The sequence below is a fragment of the Nannobrachium achirus genome (assembly GCF_963921795.1).
Source record: "Nannobrachium achirus genome assembly, chromosome: 13".
Classification (NCBI taxonomy): Eukaryota; Metazoa; Chordata; class Actinopteri; order Myctophiformes; family Myctophidae; genus Nannobrachium; species Nannobrachium achirus.
In genome coordinates this window covers 13,545,351-13,565,568 of record NC_137833.1, presented here as the reverse complement: position 1 = coordinate 13,565,568, position 20,218 = coordinate 13,545,351, and the positions used below count along the sequence as shown (strand labels likewise).

Genomic DNA, 20,218 nt, shown 5'->3' with positions numbered 1-20,218 from the left:
CACTTATTCTGTATGTCCGTGGCAAGAATGGGAATTCTGACGAAAACATCCACCATGAGCCACTGAGCCAGCATGGCGATGACCCCTGTTCCTTTCCCGTCTCCAACAAGCCAGTTCATTTGATTGTGTGTGCAGTGTAAAAGGTTATGTAACATCCTGAACATGAATCAGGCTCAAACAAACAGACAGATAGACTTGGGTCAGGCTGTCCTGGAGTCCTCCGTCATGCGGGCCTATAACTCTCTAACTCGATGCCTCGCGCGACAAGCGTTACGCAGGCAACAGCGTCACAAAGTTAGTTCTACCATTAACGAGGTGTGTTCACGCTTTAAGAACCCACAAAGCTCCTTGTTATCATGTATCTCCCGTCGCCTCGTGTCTCCTCACGCAAGTCAAACTAAAACTGATTTATCTCTTGTGATGATGGAAGGTGTTCAGCCCGGTAAATTAGTGATACAATCGTTCACTTTGTGATACAAGCACCACATTTTGCACAAGGTTTCCTCTGGACCTACTTTTCCCAAAAAGCATGTTAGCCACTTTAAAATGCAATAGGTTGGGGGGTCCCATTGACTTTCTATACAGGAAAATAATACAAAAACATTAAGCTGCTTTAAGTAGCATGTGAGGGGTCAAACTAGGGGTTTTTGCACGAAAAACATTCCTTGGGCTAAAAACAGCAAACAGAAAAGTGATGACTCATCACTAGACCATAGTTTTCTGGGGCTGTTTTAGCTCAAGGAATGTTTTTCATGCAAAACAAATGCTTGCATTGGATTCAGGATCATGAAAAACCCCTAGTTTGACCCCTCACCTGCTACTTAAAGCAGATTTATTTTTGTGTATTATTTTCTTGTCTAGAAAGCCCAACCTATTTGAGTGGCTAACATGCTTTTTGGGAAAAGTAGGTCCAGAGGAAACCTTGTGCAAAATAAATGTGGTGCTTGTATCACAAAGTGAACGATTCTTCCAAAAAATGGACTTCATTTCCCGGGCTAGTTTGAGGTTTGGCCTCTTGTCCCCTCATGTTTACCAAGGGACAAGGAGACTGTCCTTGGTACCCCCACACCACCCCACTTTGAGAACCAAGGCCCTAGAGGGCCACCTGTAGGCCAAAATGTCAACTTGCATAGATCTCAGATATCAGGGTAGCTACTATATTGAGCAAGCAATGGAGTAGGCTTAAAAGCTCTGCTAATAATTAGACTCTGTGCACAACTTATCGTCCTGGATTTCCAGAAGGTGGCATACATACTTGCTTCCTGTTCTGGTTCATTTTCCCCATTGCTTCGGTTGATTGGCTCGGGACTACTCTTACAGTATGCACAGAGCCTATTGGATTTGAGACCTGACTAATATTTTGTGTGTCTGTGTGTATCCACAAGGATCTGTGGATCATGCGTAAGTACGGGGGAGCATGCACAATTTTAAAAATGTTACCAACTCGGCCTCGCCTCAGTGTCCATTTTGCTTTTTTACATGCAGTCACAAAATATGTGAGGAACAACATCTACCTCATGTTGAGCCTAGCAGATCCTCATGGCTACGACGATACGTGAACATAACGACCGTGATCTATCAATTCAACAACTTTGCAGTCTAATCGATGCAAAGCAAAAACCTTTCATATTGATTGTACACCCCTGAATCAAACAAACGTGCGATATCTGCAAATATCCAATCGTCGGCTGAAGAATCAATATGATCATGGTGATTTTACACCAGCAATAACTAATTTATGCTGTTTATCACAGGAAGAAAATAAATCCACTTCTTTCTAGCCAGAACAGCGGCGTTGTGAACTGGACCAAGAAATAGACATTGACTCTTTTCATGAATATCTCTCTACTGTACTCTGTGTGTCTGCAGATGTACCATCGGATCCGGCATTCGGAATGCATTTACAGAGTGACCATGGAGAAGCTTTCCTACCACAGCATCTGCACGTCAGAGGAGTGGAAGACCCTCACCCAACTCAACCTCCCCACCCCCATATACAAAGAGATTGAAATGTGAGTGGGATCGTTTTTTATCCGTCTCTGGTCGGGTGGAAACCGGTTATCTTTTCAGGATTCAAATTCAAAAACGAAGACGATGGGTTCTGCATGGGCCAAAAAGACTAATATAGAGAAACATACAGTAGAAGAGTCCCGCTCTCCAGTTACATGGAAAAGAACCACGCAAAGCATAAGGACGGTGAGCCAGTAGGATACAAGCAGTGACAACACAGAAATGTGCATGGGGAGGTATCAATTGGTATAACAACTAAATTGTAGCGAAAAAGGGGTCAAAATAATTGGCTACTCAAAAAAAAAGCATAAGGTCCCCCGGTGGCCCACAGGAGCTGTTGGGTCTTAAAGGTTATAATGATAACATTTTTATGTAGATCAGTGATTCCCACCCTGTGTTGCAACTTGCAAGTGTTCAATTTTAGGCTTCATGGCGTGTGTAATTGATAGAAAATAAGTAATTTTTGGGGTGAACTAGTCCTTTGTGGTCAGATTGGTGAGCCACGATTAAGTGGGCCCTCATAAATGTTTGGGGGAAAAAAGCCTTTAAACTGTAGATGTGAATCAAGAATATAAGTACCCTCATGCTGCAACAGATGTGTTGTAAGTGTGACATCTAGTGGTTGAATGTTGTCTGTAGCACCTTTTAATGTTATATTGTCAGGTACACTAAAAGAAACGACATGCAAGACAAACGTTCAGATTTCAAAAATAAAGTACTTACCCAAGTCTACTTTGTGTCAGAATTGATGCTGTTCAACCAGATTTACATGCCGCTCCTGTATTGTTTAATAAAAATCATTTTTATCCGATCATTTTATGTTTTCCCTAGCATTTCCTGGTTTTCCCCAGAGCCCTCTATCTGAGAGTCGTGTCATCTCCGTTCACTTCTACATGCACTTCTATTGGCGAAGTGAACAGAGATGACGCGACTCTCCACTAGAGGGCTCTGGGGAAAACCAGGAAATTACAAGGGAAAAATGCTTTTTATTAAACAATATGGGAGCGGCATGTAAATCTGGTTGAACGGCATCAATTCTGACACAAAGTAGACTTGGGTAGTAAGGCTGGGCGATATTAGGAAAACCTTCGATATTCGATAACGTTGTTGAATACCTCGATATCGATATCACTCGCGATATTAGTAAAAACAATTGCATTATATAGTTCTTAATCTTTTTATGCTTTAGGTCCACTGCCTGCCTAACCCAGATAATGAATAGTATATCCATGCATGCACACTGCACAGTACACATAGAAGGGTTAGGTAGGTTTTATTGAAATAACCACACCTGGATACAGATGGACTGCTTTTTTGCATGTGCTACGTACATGCATAGTGTGTCTGTTAATTAATTTGACACATACACCAATACCTCATTTCAAGCCTCTTCGTCGATATGTATACCTTGCATGTTGATACCTCGATATATTTTCGATATATTGCCCAGGCTTATTGGGTAGCCTACTTTATTTTTGAAATCTGAACGTTTGTTTTGCAAGCCGTTTGGCACCTTCAGTGTACCTTGCGACATGCATGGTTGAGGTGGATGCATGGCGGTCGTGTCACATCACGGCCGCCATGTTTCACGGCTATAGGGAATGGCTGCTCCATCTTCAACCTGTGGCCTGTGTTTTCCATTTGTACACTGTCCTCTCGTCCTGTCTGTTCTCTCACACCCAGGCGTCTCTAAACCACTGTCTCTGCCGTCGTCCCTCAGGTTCCACTTTGACATCAGTCCCCTGGAGGACATCTGGCCTGCTGTCTTCGTCTACATGATCCATAAGTCCTGTGGGAAGACCAGGTGAGTCTCGGCAGGAGGAGGTCATCATCATGATGCCTGGGATGTCTTTACTAGGGGTGACCTTGGTTGATGGCTTTGAGAGAGGCAGCTAAAAACACACTTCTATGACGTGTGTGTGTGTGCAGGTGTGTCACAGCACGGCACTGAGTGCAGCGCTGCGAGCTTGTAGATCTCCTATTTTTTATTTTTTAATCGTGGACATTTGTGCTTTTTTGAAAAACCTACTGTATGTTTCTATGTCAGTGGTGCTCAAACCTTTTCATGTGAAGGGCCCCCAAAATGATATGTATTTGGTCGGCCACGGATCCCCATCTCTAAATATTTCGTTCCAGGGACCCCCCCAGAAGCGAAATTTGAGTTACAAATGTTTGCTTAAAAAAGACATATATTCAAAGATTTGCACACATTTTCATGGTTTTTGCAGCGCGGCACTCGGTATTTTAGCTATTTTTCAATAGCTAAAATGTAAAATACTTTTGGGCTCTAGTAACTCAGTCCCACTTCCCCCCCCCCCCTTGTGACGCCCCTGTGTGTGTGTGTGTGTGTGTGTGTGTGTGTGTGTGTGTGTGTGTGTGTGTGTGTGTGTGCGTGTGCGTGTGCGTGTGCGTGTGCGTGTGTGCACGTGCGCCTTTCACAGCTTTGAGCTGGAGAAGCTGTGTCGGTTCACCATGTCCGTGAGAAAGAACTACCGGCGTGTTCCGTACCACAACTGGAAGCACGCGGTGACGGTGGCCCACTGCATGTACGCCATCCTCCAGAGAACCACAGTCTTCACTGACCTGGAGGTGGGTTCCTCTTGCTAGTCTGCCTTTAACCACATGAACCCTCTAAACCAGGGGTCTTCAACGTTTTCAGGCCAAGGACCCTTAGTTGAGAGAGAGAGATGAAGCAGGGACCCCCACAACATTTTCATAGATTCCATATGGTTTCATTGTTTGACAGCACGATCATCATTGTATTTTGGATTTATGTTTTCAGATACATATTTAAGCACTTAAACCGTCAATACTTAACTTGACATTTCACTCTATAGTCTGCTCTTTTCCCCCCTCTACGCCAAAATACTTCACTGAAAATTGCCGATCTGCAGGGCGAGGTGTTGTGAGCTATAACTTAGAATATATGCTACGTTTTGGGTCTGAGAGGCTAAATCAAAGTTTGGGTCCGAATGAACTGAATCCAGTCCCTTTGTTGTTGTCTGTGTGTCCTGAACAGAAGAAGGGCCTCCTGGTGGCCTGTCTGTGTCATGACCTGGACCACCGCGGTTACAGTAACACCTACCTGCAGAAGTTTGACCACCCGCTGGCCGCCCTGTACTCCACCTCCACCATGGAGCAGCACCACTTCTCCCAGACCGTCTCCATCCTGCAGGTACAACAACTACTGTTACACCAGCCACACACACACACACACACACACACACACACACACACACACACACACACACACACACACACACACACACTCCAATATAATGCTTTGTATTAAGCATGGGAGGATAGTCGTTATTATCGTTTATCACAGTGGTTCTCAAACTTTTACATTTCAAGGTCTCCCCTTAACTCGGACCGTATACAAACGGAACCAAATGGACCCGTTACGGTCCATTTGGTTCCATTTGTACACTGTCAGAGTTACAGACTTGTAAGGGTCAATTTAGACCCTGCTAAAGGAACCTAGAGAGTCCCTGGAATCCACTTTGAGAACCACTGGTGCATTGTATTAAAAAATAAAACGCTCACAATAATCGTAGTTTATATAGATTATATGATTTATCTATTTATTTTTATTGTTTTACCATTTGATTTCTAACTATCAATCATTTCTCTGATAAAAAACCCTCAAGGACCCCTGGCCTGGGGGGGTCCACAGATGGCCTCGCTGTAGCAGCATGGCCTGATCCGAAACGCCTCATAAGTGGAGCTTTTGCTTTTTTATTGATCTCTTTGTTTCTCAATAGCTGGAAGGGCACAATATTTTCTCCAACCTGACTTCCAGCGAGTACGAGCAGGTGCTGGAGATCATCCGCAAGGCCATCATCGCCACGGACCTCGCCCTCTACTTCGGCAACCGCAAGCAGCTGTCTGAGCTGCTCACCACGGGCGGCCTGGACCTCGACAACCATGCACACAGGTCGGGGTCAAATGGTCAACCAACAGCTCAAGTACAGTCACACTCAGTGGTGGAAAAAGTACTCACATCTTTTACCGTGTTTTTTTTTTGATAACCTTTTCCTTTTCTCTTTTTTTTTTATAGATTTTTTCCATTTTCCCAAAGAATTATTAAAAAAAATAAAAAATAATAATGGTTGTTTTTAATGAATCTATCATTGTTAAAATGGAGTTTGAAGTTGGGGAGAGGCCCTGGGACTGATAACATTTACATCAAATATCTAAATATTGAACCAAGCAAATTAAAAACTGTTCAGGGTGTTCATAAAAGCCTGATTAGACGGCTTTATAAATATTTATTTATAATGATTTTTTTGGAAGTGGAATATCCCTTTAAGTAAAAGTATCAATACTGCAATATAGAAATACTCTTGTTACGACTAAAAGTCCAGAATTCAGAATGCACTTGAGTGAAAGTATGAAAGTGTTGGCATCAAAATGTAAAAAGTAAAAGTACAACGTGTTTGAAAATAGCAGATCACATAGCTCCATACCGAGAGGTACAGACCACATGACCTATACATTGAGCTGTACCTCACAACTATAATAAAGCTTTTTTTTCTCTCTCTCTCTCTCGTAGGGACCGCGTGATTGGTCTGATGATGACGGCATGTGACCTGTGCTCTGTCACCAAGGTTTGGCCAATCACGCGACTCACAGCCAACGACATCTACGCCGAGTTCTGGGCTGAGGTGAAGTTGGAAGCCGTTCATTTTCCAATTCATACTTTTTAGTTCAATTTATTACAGTCGCACGACTTGTGGCACTCACCGGCAACGTGTTTCTTAAGTGAAAGAACTCTGAATTACGTCAACAGAATATTCCAGGTTCTTTAGGGCAGTGGTTCTCAAAGTGGATTCAAGGGACTCTGGGTTCTTCAACATTTTCAGGCCAAGGACCCCGTAGTTGAGAGAGAGATGAAGCAGGACCCCACAACCTTTTCATAGATTCCATATCGTCATTCATTGTTTGACAGCACAATCATCAGTGTATTTTGGATTCATGTAAATTGGTGTTTTCAGATATTTAACCACTTGAACCGTCAATACTTAATAAACTTGACCTTTCACTCTGCTTAGTCTGCTCTTTTTCCCCCATACACCAAACCTCTTCACCGAAAATGACTGATCTACAAGCATGTAGATCTGCTATTCTTGGCTAAAGTACAAGTACAAGTCTGTTAACTCAGTATACAAATGGAACCAAATGTACCCTCACTTTGACATTTCAAAGTTTGAAAACCACTGCTTTAGGGGTTATGAAGTAATCATGCAACAAAAGTCGTGAGCAGTGACGTCACACAAAGCTACTGTATACGGATGAAAGAAAAGTAGGTGCAGTGCAGCTCATCTTGTTGCGGCTGCCTGTCTCTCCACAGGGAGATGAAATGAAGAAGCAGGGCCTGCAGCCCATTCCTATGATGGACAGGGACAAGAAGGACGAGGTGCCCCAGGGACAGGTAAGACCTTGGAGTGACGTGTGTCCTGCCTATTATCCCTCCTGTTCAGAGTGTCATGTGTCCACACCGTGTCTGCGTTCCACTTGAGATGTGACGCTGTGTTCGGGGCATTAACCCTGCAAGGCCCAGCGATGCTTTTTGGCAACAGTTTTTAAATATAAAAAAAAAAAAATGTTACAATTAGTTTTCCTGTTCTTTTCTCACAGTATTCCAATGCCATTGGCCACGATATTTGCATATAAATACCTCCCACAGAGGCTGACATTCACACAACTTCAAGATCTCTGGAGTCCAGAGTCTTGACGAACAACATCTCACCTTTTCACTGAAGCTATTCCTCACAAAAACAGTAAAAGTAAAATGCCTGTATTATTTGTTTTTTGGAGATCATTAGAATGTGTAGAACATGTACATAATGTTATTATTGTGAGAAATATCCCCACAATGCAAATTAGAGCTTGATTTATGATTTATGGCTATAAAACCTTGCAAAAACATTATTAATTTTTAAACATTACATTTTCCTCTGATTAGGACTCCTACAACACCATCTGATTTTTACTTTTTTACTTTTTGTTTTGTTTTGTTTTGGCAAGTAGAAATTAATTCGGGTCCTGCAGGGTTAAAAGAGTCCTCCGTGTGCTGTCTCGAGTGACGTCTCGTGATCGGATTTCTTTTGGTGAGCCACAAGGTCAGCCGTTGTTCAAAAAGCGAAAGCGAATACATTGACGAGAAAGAGCAGAAAGGTGATCTCCTCCTCACCACACTGGTCTCTTACCTGCCTACCCAGGGCCGTGTCAGTCCTGGGGTAAATGGTGCTTTTATATACAGTAGTGCCTTTATCCAAGGCGCTTTATAATGATTGTGCATTACATTCACCCATTCACACGTACACACCGTACATACACCGATGGCGGAGGAGAACCATGCAAGGCAAGGCACCAACCTGGTACTTGTACAGTACCTTTTACTTACTTACTTCACTACAATTATTTGACAGCTGTATTTACTGTACAGTACCCTGCAAGCCAAATTACGTCATGATGACGTTATGATAACATCCTCCGGTGACGTTCAGAACTAGGCCAGATCACAGTTCATATGGGGATGATCTTGACGTCATTACCAGGACGTCAAATGGACTTTTTTGTTTGACAGGATTATCATTATTTTGTAGTTTGTAGTTAGTAATGTTTGTAATGTAATTTCAATGTTAGTTGAAATATGAGCATATAATATTCTGGGACATATCTGACTAGTTATGATATTTATCTGGCCTCGATCGGACCCTCTCTGATTAATCCAGGATGTCCGTTTTCGTGGGCAGGATTTATGTTGGTTGAAATCAGGTGATATTCTAGGCCACATCTGACTAGTCAAGGTTTGACTTGATCTGTCCCCAATCGAGGCGTCACTGATTGATCCAGGTCCTGACCGTGCTTGCTGGGTACATACTGTAGATATAGATTGACATTAACCCCAAAAGATTGCACCTGTGGTATCCAACACAATACACCTGCATATCTCCTTGTACAGTATGGGCTGTTCTGTCTGTGACATTAGTTATCTCCATAAATGGAGTTCTGTGCTCATACGAACACTCATACATACACACAAAGACAGACATAAGAGCGGTTAGCACGGCTCAAAACGACAACAATTGAGTAATTTTACTTCTGTAAGTGTTAATGCCACTACTTCTGTACATTTGCTCAAGTAAAAGGACTACTTCTGTTTTGCTCAAGTAAAAGGCTTATTACTTTTAACAGAATATTTTTATACTAGAAGTACTGTTCCTACGAAACAGTGTGGGCTCGTTCGTAAATAAATAAATCATTTAAAGAAAATAACTAAAATATCAAATAAATTGTTGTTTTTCCTTCATTTCTTATGTTTGCCAACGTGACTATATTCTGCAGCGTGCTAACTGTCATGTGAAGCTCAACCAATACTCCAGCTACCACCACTCCCAGATGTTTTTCCGCAACTCAATTGCACCTCATTGGCTGAGGGCCCTGCCTTTGTACTGACTGCGACGGAACTCGGTATATAATGAAGATAACATAGTGTTCTCGCCTTTCAGGCGAGCCCACAATTAATAGTTGGACAGTACAGTACATGGGCCTAACTCTTCCCTATACAGTACATGGGAAGCTAGCCAACGGCCTTAAGCTCCTCGTGCAAAATGATTACAATAGCAAGTAAACATTTGTGTCAGGAGAGCAGGTCATAAAGCATGTTATATCAACACACACATGGAGGTACAGTACACGCATACATCGTCTCTGTCGGGTGGAAATGTCCACAACTTTTTTTGGAAACCTTTCAGGATTCAAAGTAAATTTAATATAGGTGACATGTGACATTACGCTTCTGTATATACTTTGTCGTGTCGTCTATATACATCAAAATCACTTCACACATTGGATCTTCCCAACAGAATTACGGGGTAAGACCATGATGATCCTTTAAAACTTGACAGATCCAAGTAGGGATAGCCAAATGGAGAAATGTTCTTAACCGGACACCATTAAGCCTCATCGGTTACATAACCGTTAAGGAAATGTGTTCAGAAATGCGCTATTATGTTCTTAACCGGACACCATTAAGCCTCATCGGTTACATAACCGTTAAGGAAATGTGTTCAGAAATGCGCTATTTTACCCTTTAAAAACACACCTGTTTTTTCCACATAATAAAGTGACCTATTTACACATTAAAAACAACAATACAATGAGGAGGAGGAAGAAGAAGAAGAAGAATACAAATGTTTTCTATACGAATATGTTTTTTTGCAGTGAAACATTTGTATTGACATAATCACATGTATGTAAAGTACCATGCATAGTAGTACTTAAGGACCGCAGGAATACACAAGAAACGGATGTAGAAGTGATTTAATCCGGTTCCTCCGGCCGTCCGGACGTAATTGATTGTCTCCGTAACCTTACGGACAACACTCAACCCGACGGATAAAAACCGATAAGAACGTACGTACACATGAACTACCCGTGGCAAACTTGTGTCAACCGTGGGGGCAGTAGAGGGAGAAATGTTTTGTCTTTTTTTCTTGTATCCATTTCGTAGGAGGAAGTAAAAAAACAAACAAAAAAATCACAAGTACACGCTGAACAGTGAACAGGCCAGGACGCAGACCCGCATGTCAGCCTAATCAGCGCTCTCTACCAGCTGAGCTCTCTCGAATGCGTCTATCTCCACTCCCGTGCACGCGATTTGTGCGGTTTTGGGTCGGTTTGGGTGGCTACCGTGGCTCATTAACTGTCGGCGGCGCCCCCCCTTGAGATTGCGCTCTAGGCGGTCGCAACGGCATGTGTCCACGGCTCCACGCTCATCCATTCTCCAGTCCTTTTTATATTATACCCAGACAGTGACTAGCGCCGATGGTTAGTGTCGTTCAATCCGAGTGTATCCTCCAAGGGTGTCTATAAACCTCTCTGTCAACAATGTAGGCGCTATGTATGTAGCATGTAGCATTTGCTCATTGGGAAGATGTATTTGGGTGCCATCTAGTGGATATAGTATGTACATATAGGCTTTATAACACAGAGACCGTACGGTAGTATGAATGTCAACGCAATTACCATACGTACTGTCTCGCCCCCAAACGTACACAAAATCAACCGTACGTAACTATAAATGGCCCTTAATGTAACACGCAATGTGGAAACCTGTTAATGTAATAGTAAAATGAATAGTAAATAATTGCGCAAACTGACTCCCAGTTCACCGTAAACAGTAACACATGGAGATATGCAACGACTACACTGCAGTGTGTCTGTCAGGGATAGCCTACTCTGTGCACCGAGTGCCACGCTGCGAGCTTGTAGATCTGCTATTTTTGAAAAAGTCGTGAAAATGTGTGCAAATCTTTGACTATATGTATCTTCAAAGCGAACGTTTGTAACTCAAATTTTGCTTCTGGGTGGTCCCTGGAACTAAATATTTTGAGATGCGGGTCCGTGGCCAAATGCATATCATTTTGGGGGTCCTTCACATGAAAAGGTTTGAGAACCACTGACATAGTAGTCTCTCAAGAACAGACTAACTGAGCTCCAGTTGAGTGAAAAGGACCTTTTCTTTGACGATGGCTGGCCAGATTGCTGACACAGAAACATAGGTTTTTTCAAAAAACCTTAGAAGGATTCAAAAGACACTCGGGTCAAAATTCAAATGTTCACGATTTTTCAAAAATAGGCAGCAGATCTACAAGCTCGCAGCGCGGCACTCGGTGCCGTGCTGTGAGCTTGTATATCTGCTATTTTTCAATAGTTAAAGCATAAAATAATGATTCACAATAATGTGTACCCGTTCTGAATGGGTTAAGGTTGGATTCTACAATGTTACTTTACTAGTTGTTTACTGTGTGTTCCTTAAGGTTGGATTCTACAACGCTGTTGCTGTTCCATGTTATACAACACTGTCGGAGCTCTTCCCTCCATCCGGCCCTCTTCTAAATGCATGCAAGTGGGTACTCATCGTTGACTTTGTGTGCGTGCGTGCGTGCGTGTGTGTGTGTGTGTGTGTGTGTGTGTGTGTGTGTGTGTGCCCATGCTTGCGTGCACTCAACAACTGTGTCTTTTCCTGCTGTGCATTGATTTACCTACAGTATTCATTTAAACATGTTGTGACCTTGATCTCCAGGGAATGCAAACATTACGTTTCAGCTCGGGGCTCTGCGTCAGCACAGAGGCTCTACTCTGCTCTGGGCGGGCAGCTGGAGCCAGGCTGACGTGGGACCCTAACCCTAACCATAGCTGAGTGGTTATGATTTGGGGGGGAGGCTGTCATAGCTGAGTGGTTATGATTTGGGGGGGCATAGTTGAGTGGTTAGAGAGGCCCTCTGGCAATCGGAAAAATAAATCTCACATTTCGATGACGTAATTTATTATGGTCCCGGTTCCGTTGTGATTCCCTTTTTTCATTCACTTCGTGCCGCGTTTCAAGCTTGCAGATCTGCTACTTTTGATGCTTTGCTGTGACGCTGTTGTGCGATCAAGTTCACGGTTCAAGGTTGTACTTTATTGTTATGTGTTTTGTACAGGTACATAAGAGTAAAACTTGTTTTTGTTTGGCATCCTTCAGACAATGCAGTGGTACAGAACAAAACAAATCTGAAAGGATAATAATAATAAAGATGTAGAAAGATTTGAGAAAAGAACGAGAGTGCAAAAGGCAAAAGAGCAAAGAGAAAAATGAAAGAGCATCCTCAAAATGTACATGTGCATAAAGTTTGGCATATTGTATACGCCAACAGCATTTTTTCCAGTAGTTGCCACTGTACTGTACTTAACCTTTTTGTAAACATCTTCACAGTATGTTCTATGTGCAACAGGTTATTGAGCGGTGGTAAACCGCTCCATAGAGTGGCTGGGTGTGTGTCTGTAGCCATTTCTCCTGTGTATGTGTGTAGCCTGTACATCCTAGACTTATATCCCAGTCTGAAGACGTTATGCAAGCACGACCACCGCTCACTTCACATTGGGTGTGATTTTTATATTCAACTAGAGGCGTAGAGGCACAAATTCACAGACATAAACACCAAAAGTTAAAATGTGAAGATGAGAGTTTTCTGTATGTGAGGACGTGTTTGTTGTGTTTGCAGGGACAACCTCAACCAGTGGGAGATGATCGCACGAGGAGAGACGGAGGACGTGGTGATGCAGGACGTGGTGATGCTGGACCCCTCAGAGCCTGCAGGGTTCCCCAGTGAGCAGCCTTCTGATTCAGGCCCCATCAAGGTGGACTACTAAACTGGCCATGGATCTACGCCAGGGTTCCCCAATAGGTGGCCCGCGGGCCATTTGCGGCCTGCGGGGGGCTACTGTCTGGCCCACACCAACCCCAGTAATAATGGTGGTATAAGAGCAGCAACAACACTAGTATATCGTCGTTGTCGGGTGGAAATCTCGTAGCTCCAAATTTGTACGTTCTTTCGCAAATCATACAAGGCCGTCGCACAAAAGTAGTGAAAACAGCAGATCTACAAGCACACAACGCCTCGCGGTGCAAGGCGCTGTGTGCTTGTAGATCGGCTGTTTTCACTAGTTTAAATAATTTTTAAAATGCTAAATGCAAAACGAACGGTTTTGGACATACAAGATTTTCACCCGACAACGACGATATCTGAACTGTCGCTGGAGTAGCGGGAACGCCACTGTCGCCCCCTGCAATGTTGTGGCCCTCGGCTTGGTACCCTAGACATGATTCGGCCCTTGGGGAAAACTAATTGGGGAACCCTGATCTACGCCCAAAGATCCTGCCTGGGAGGAGGACTCTGTCTGGACTTCCTGGGGTGATGTGGAAAGAAAGGAGCTCGTTTTCCTGTGTTCTGCAGGAAAAAAGGGCGTAGCATGAATGGGTGCGGAAGGTGACTAAAAAAAATAAAACACATACACGCACACACAGTTACCTCATTGGGTGACAGAGGTGTCAACACTGACAAAATCACCGCTCCCAGAGACTGACAGACAGTGGACAGCTGGACAGGGACTCGAACCCTCCACCCTATACGTCCGCTCAGCTTGGGAATGTCTTTTAGTAGAATGGACTCGAGTCGTCTGTGTGCATTTTTACTATTATTATTGTTTTATTTTGTTGTTCCACGTTGTTTTATTATTTTCATTTGACTTCGGCTGGTTTTCTTTATGGTCTTGGTATTTTGCAGAAGCCTTACTACGCTGAACCTTTCCAGAGGCTAGGATGTGTGAAATCTTAGCTCCTGTTGGGTCGGTCTTTCCTCTTTTCTTTTTTTCTTTTAACCCATTTAGAACGGGTATACATTATTGCGTATCATTATTTTATGCTTTAACTATTGAAAAATAGCAGATATACAAGCTCGCAGCGCGGCACTCGTTAGATCTGCTATTTTTGAAAAATCGTGAAAATTAGAATTTTGACCCGATTCCATAAGTGTCTTTTGAATCCTTCTAAGATTTTTTTGAAAAACCTGTGTTTCTATGTCAGCAATCTGGCCGGCCATCGTCAAAGAAAAGGTCCTTTTCACTTAACTGGAGCTCAGTTAGCCTGTTCTTGAGAGACCACTATGTCAGTGGTTCTCAAACCTTTTCATGTGAAGGACCCCCAAAATTATATTTATTTGGCCACGGACCCCCATCTAAAAATATTTAATTCCAGGGACCACCCAGAAGCAAAATTTGAGTTACAAACGTTCGCTTTGAAAATACATATAGTCAAAGATTTGCACACATTTTCACGACTTTTTCCAGATCTACAAGCTTGTATATCTGCTATTTTTCACTGGTTAAAGCATTCAATAATTCTAGGCCTAAATGGGTTTTAATGGTACTGTTTTGCCTTCTGTGGTAGATGCATTGTTTGCATACTACTTCAGATAGGTGTTCAGAGACAGAAGGAATGTGTGTTTTTTTAGAACAATGTCAGAGCCATCTTATTAACCACTTTAAACCCCGCTGTCGTCATTATAGGTGATAATATTCAGAACTAAACAAAATGTGAGAATGTTTCGGCGGATATAGCGGGTCTACAAGCTCATGACGCGTTGCAGCGCGACACACGGTGAGCCCGGAGATTGCGGCTTTATTTTCAAAAATAATTTATTTAAACACTTTTGTGGTTTTAGTGGTTAAAAAGGTGACCGCCCGAATGTTTTCTATTACTTTTATTGAAGCAGAAATCCCTTGCAGTACTTGAATAAAATACATACAGCCTACAGAAATCCCTCCAACAGCGATATCGTGCAAAACATAAATCAGTGATTCTCAACGTGGGGTCCCAGAGACCCTCAGGGGTCCTCTAGGGGGGGTTCCAAATAGGCCCTTAACTCATTCACTACCAAGAATATTTAACCAAAAAAAAGCCCTCACTACCAGAATTATTTCCGATTTTACTTAACTTTTCAAGTCTTTGTGATCATGTTTTTTGGCATTTGGACAAACGGTTCCAAAGTTGGAGAAGAATGAAAAACCCTGCCACAGAACTGAATACAATGGGAGATTCTGTGTGTGTGTGTGTGTCTCGCTCTCACACACGCACACACGTGTGTGTGTGTGTGTGTGGTCATGTCATGTGACATCACATGACTGAACATGATTGAAGCCAGATAGAAGTGTTGATTGACTCATAGATTAGTGAACAGTGTCCTCTAGTGTCTAATCTGTCAAATCCCCTCATTGGTACAGAGGGCTTTTTAAAACAGCCTGTCAAATCTCGTCATTGGTAGTGAGTGAGTTAATGGGTTTCTAACTCTGAGAGTGTACAAATGTAACCCCCTAACTCTCAGAGTTGGTCCTTTTGCTTTGAATTAAAAAGCTTGAGAACGACTGACATGGATAAAACTGTGACGGCAAGATAATGTCAACAAACCCAGCAGAGTCACACGAGAGTCACACCGTTCCAACCAGAAGTTGCCCCCCACCCATACCAAAACACCACTGGGCCCCCTGGCAACCTGCTGCATACTGCAAGGGTCTTCAACAGGGGGTCCAGGACCCCTAAGGGGTCCTCAGAGTTACTACAGGGGGTCCTCCAAATCATAGAAATGTTTTTCTCCTTTTTTATATTAACCACTTGAACCCTAGTGTCCTTATTCTGAGAACTTTTGGAGGTTTGGTATAGAGGGGAAAAAGAATAATAATAATAATAGAGGGGAATAATGAAAGGTCAAGTTTATTAAGTATTGACAAGTTCAAGTGGATAAATATCTGAAAACACAAATTGGCATGAATCCAAAATACACTGATGATCGTGCTGTCAAACAATGAAACTATATGGAATCTATGAAAAGGTTGTGGGGGGTCCCTGCTTCATCTCTCTCTCAACTAAGGGGTCCTTGGCCTGAAAACGTTGAAGACCCCTGCTGTATACTATATTTACAGTGCATCAGTGTGTTGAGGTTAGTTAGAGTTCACAATACAAAAAAAGGAACAAAGCACTCAAATAGCATCAGTAGAGATCATTTGCAGCATGGCTGGATGTACTATGTGTACCGTCGCACAATGTTTCCTCTTTCTCATAATCTCATGTATACACAGGCTTAACGGTAACTTTTCAGATGGAAGCAGAAAGAAAAACACAAAACCACACGCAAGCTACTTCACTGTGTCCCCACCGAGAGATGCAGTGCCATGTTTTGTTTTTCGTTTGTTTAAAAGAATCAGCCTTTATGCAATGATCTGTCACTTAGTCCCCTTTTAAGCTAAAAGTCTATCACTGGGATTGCGTCTTATTCGTTCACCATCTGCAAATGTCCAAAATGTACGCATTTGTTTCCTTGTCACTTGAAAGAAAATACATTAAACTAACCTCCTTTATGCTGACATGTGCTCCAGAAGAGCAGAAAGTGAAGTTATGAATCATAATTCTGTAAAACAGTTTCCAAGATCTTCCAAAAGACAGTTTTTTTTTTATCCCAATGGACACAGTCTCTCTACGATTAAAACAATACTGCTATATAATCCCCTTTGTCTCAGGCTGGCCAAAAATATCACAATTTATCTAATGGTTCTCAACATTGGGTTCAACCCCCAGGTGGTCCCCAGCTAAATGATTGAAAATCAGGGACCAAATGGACCCTTTAAGGGGCTGTAACTCTGAGAGTGTACAAATGGATCCTGTGCACCATCCAAGTTAAATTAACACTGATGATTTAACTGTGTAGTTTGGGGGTCCGAGGTTAAAACTAAATAAATAAATCAATGAAATGGGGGTCCGTGGCCTAATGCATATGACACTGGGGCTCTTTTTAAATAAAGGTTGAGAATCACTGGTTTTAGACGAGACTGGTACGCTGACCCCAATGGTATGAATGTGCATCTTGATTTTTGTTCATTATTGTTCTCAAAAGTGGGTGTCCGGGGTGGGGGACCCCCAGGGTTCCTTGAAGGGATGCCAGGGGGTCCCCAGGCTAAATGATTGATAGTGTAAGAACCAAATGGGATACTTGACAAGTTTGGAACTCTGACAGCATACAAAATGGAAACAAATGGAACCAGTAATGGCTCCAAACTTGGGGTTCCTCAAAAGTTGTGGAGAAAAAAAAGAGAGAAAAATTTTTGAGAACCACTGGTTTATGTGATTGCAGATCCTTAGTGGGGACACATCGTGTGCATTAGTTCACTGTCACAGTTTCCATGATGTGTTTTTTTCTTTTGTTTTTTATCTACTGTAGTTTCAGAATTGCTTCCAGTAAAAAAACCTTCAGAAACAAATAGCATGATGCACCTAAAATGATCTTTATATGATTTTATTACGCACACAAGTAATAGTTGTATAAAAAAAAAATGTGTTAGACGCTACGGTTTAGTTTGTACGGAATGAGACGTTTGCTCCGACGGTGCTAAACTGAATGGCAGTCGTGCACTTTCTGACTGTGTGTGTGTGTGTGTGTGTGTGTGTGTGTGTGTGTGTGTGTGTGTGTGTGTGTGTGTGTGTGCGGCGCGCATGTGTGTGTGTGCGTGTCGGTGTCTGAGCTTTAGACTTTTTTTGTAGGGATGCACCATCGTATGGGACAGATATCGTTATCGGACAATATTTGCTGTTTTCAGTCAATATCGGCTGACACCGATATTGCTGACGTGTATTCCTTATCCGTAGCCTACCAAGCTGTAGATTCTGAACGGTTATTTCTTATAATAGAGATGTATTTGTTTCAAAAGGGGGAAATAAATACATAAATATCGGTATCAGCAGGGGCGTCACACCAAATTCTGGGCCCTGGGTACAAGATTCACTGCGGGCCCCCCATGAATGTTAACTATTGAAAAATAGCAGATATACAAGCTCACAGCGTGCGTGCCGCGCTGTGAGCTTGTAGATCTGCTATTTTTGAAAAATCGTGAAAATGTGTGCAATAAACCTATGTCAAGGACCCCCAAGATGATATGTATTTGGCCACAGACCCCGATCTCAAAATATTTAGTTCCAGGGACCCCCAGAAGCAAAATAGTTAGAAATATTCGCTTAAAAAATACATATATTCAAAGATTTTCACACATTTTCACGGCACCGAGTGCCGCGCTGCGAGCTTGTATATCTGCTATTTTTCAATAGATAAAGTTATTAGGGCCCCTCCACCTTGGGCCCCAGTAACTCAGTCCCACTTTCCTACCCCTTGTGACGCCCCTGGGTATCAGTATCGGTTATTATTTATTATTATAAACCAAGAATTTCCATATCGGTGCATCGCTACATTTTTGTTTCTTTTTTTCTTTTTTCTCACCAAGCCCCACCCCCACCGTGAAACATGGAGTCCAAATCACTGCACTGTTGTTTCTTATCGCCCCTGTCGGGTGGAATAACCTCATAATTATGTCCAAAAAGTGTTACTTTTCAGGATTCAAATTCAAAAGTATAGCAGGATCTGCAAGCTCGAAAACACGTCGCTTCATCCCGCTTTCGAGCTTGCAGATCTGCTACCTTTGATGCTTTTGTGTGACGCTGTAGTGTGATCAAGTAGGGGTGTTTAAAACCCTTTAAGAGCTGGAACGCATCCATGTCACTTTCACTGTTATTTTATACTTTGGCTATTCAAAAATAGCAGCTCTACAAGCTCGCAGCGCGGCACAGATCTGCTATTAACTCACTTAGCGCCGAGCGACTTTCTGGGCGACTAACTAATGATGGCGTTTAGTGCCGAGCGACTTGGAGCGACTTTTATATAAAAGCATTGTTTAAGCTTTTAATTTGGGTTGATAGACGGAGCGAAACGGTTAGCTTACCTTCGGCTAGTATACAGACGAAAACCGTGAAAAAAAAGGATACGATTATGACGTCACCTTTAAGCCATAGCTTCCTGTTTACGTAGGCCTCTGTTAGCCGCTAGGCTCAATGCAAACCATCCGACCCTCACGTAGCTTCACTAGGTCGGATTTTGATTCGGAAACTTTCTGTGTGGCATCTATATACGTTCCGGTGCCCATACCAATGGTGGTTTGAGACGATCAAGCACGAATTGAACAGTATTGAGCTCAAATGGCGGCCCGCGGCCTGTCCATTGAATGTCAATGGAGAGCATGTCATCGTACCATCCTTGTATGTCATGAACCTCTTTTTTATTCTGACTTTAACATGGGACCATGCAAAGTCTATGGGCTATGGCTCTCTCTAGTGGTCATCTTGTGGTATCCGCATGCACGTGCACCTGGTAATGTAATGTGATTTTGGGGATTCAATATAGCTATTTCCTGGCGTTATAAGCGCAGATTCATATTGAAATCTGGCTCTGTATGAGTAAAAAAAAATCATGGGAGATGTGGGGTCCGCGGCCAAATACATGTAATTTTGGAGGTCCTTGACATGAAAAAGGTTTGAGAACCACTGATTTTAGAAGAAGGATTTAGAAGACATTTATAAAACCGGGTCAAAAATATTCAAAGACTTGCACAAATATCAAATATATAGCAGATCTACAAGCTTGCAGCGCGGCACCGATTGCCACGCCGTGAGCTTGTATATCTGCTATTTTTTAATAGTTAAAGCATTGAACAATGGTTAAAGTAATAATGCATAATACATGTGTTCCAGGTCTTAATGGCTACGGAAAAACACAAAATGTTTGAGGTTTCTGCCCGACAGCGACGTTATGCCTAATTTATGCTCCATTGTACGACGGTGGCGCGCTCCGAAAATAGATCTATTTCCGCCGCACGACATCGTCATACAAGAAGGTATAAATCAGGCCTTACTTTTCAGCACCAGTTATATCCCATTGTCTGCACTATGTTTAGCATATGATTATCATTACTATTATTAAATGATTATTATTGCTATTATTAC

General features: G+C 42.5%; 1 protein-coding gene across 1 annotated transcript in view; it reads left to right on the top strand.

The window, feature by feature from the left end:
* The window catches only part of pde10a (phosphodiesterase 10A), a gene marked incomplete at its 5' end in the record, with an annotated part of 141,620 nt that extends 128,352 nt beyond the window's left edge, over window positions 1–13,268 (top strand). Inside the window, 9 exons of the mRNA XM_080740138.1 lie at window positions 1,870–2,012; window positions 3,731–3,814; window positions 4,452–4,599; window positions 5,030–5,185; window positions 5,775–5,947; window positions 6,566–6,677; window positions 7,364–7,444; window positions 11,841–11,929; window positions 13,068–13,268. Of these exons, the coding sequence (XP_080596264.1) occupies window positions 1,870–2,012; window positions 3,731–3,814; window positions 4,452–4,599; window positions 5,030–5,185; window positions 5,775–5,947; window positions 6,566–6,677; window positions 7,364–7,444; window positions 11,841–11,929; window positions 13,068–13,215 (1,134 nt within the window). The 3' untranslated portion in view covers window positions 13,216–13,268. The remainder of the gene's footprint in view (window positions 1–1,869; window positions 2,013–3,730; window positions 3,815–4,451; window positions 4,600–5,029; window positions 5,186–5,774; window positions 5,948–6,565; window positions 6,678–7,363; window positions 7,445–11,840; window positions 11,930–13,067) is intronic.
* Between the last annotated feature and the right edge of the window lie 6,950 nt (window positions 13,269–20,218).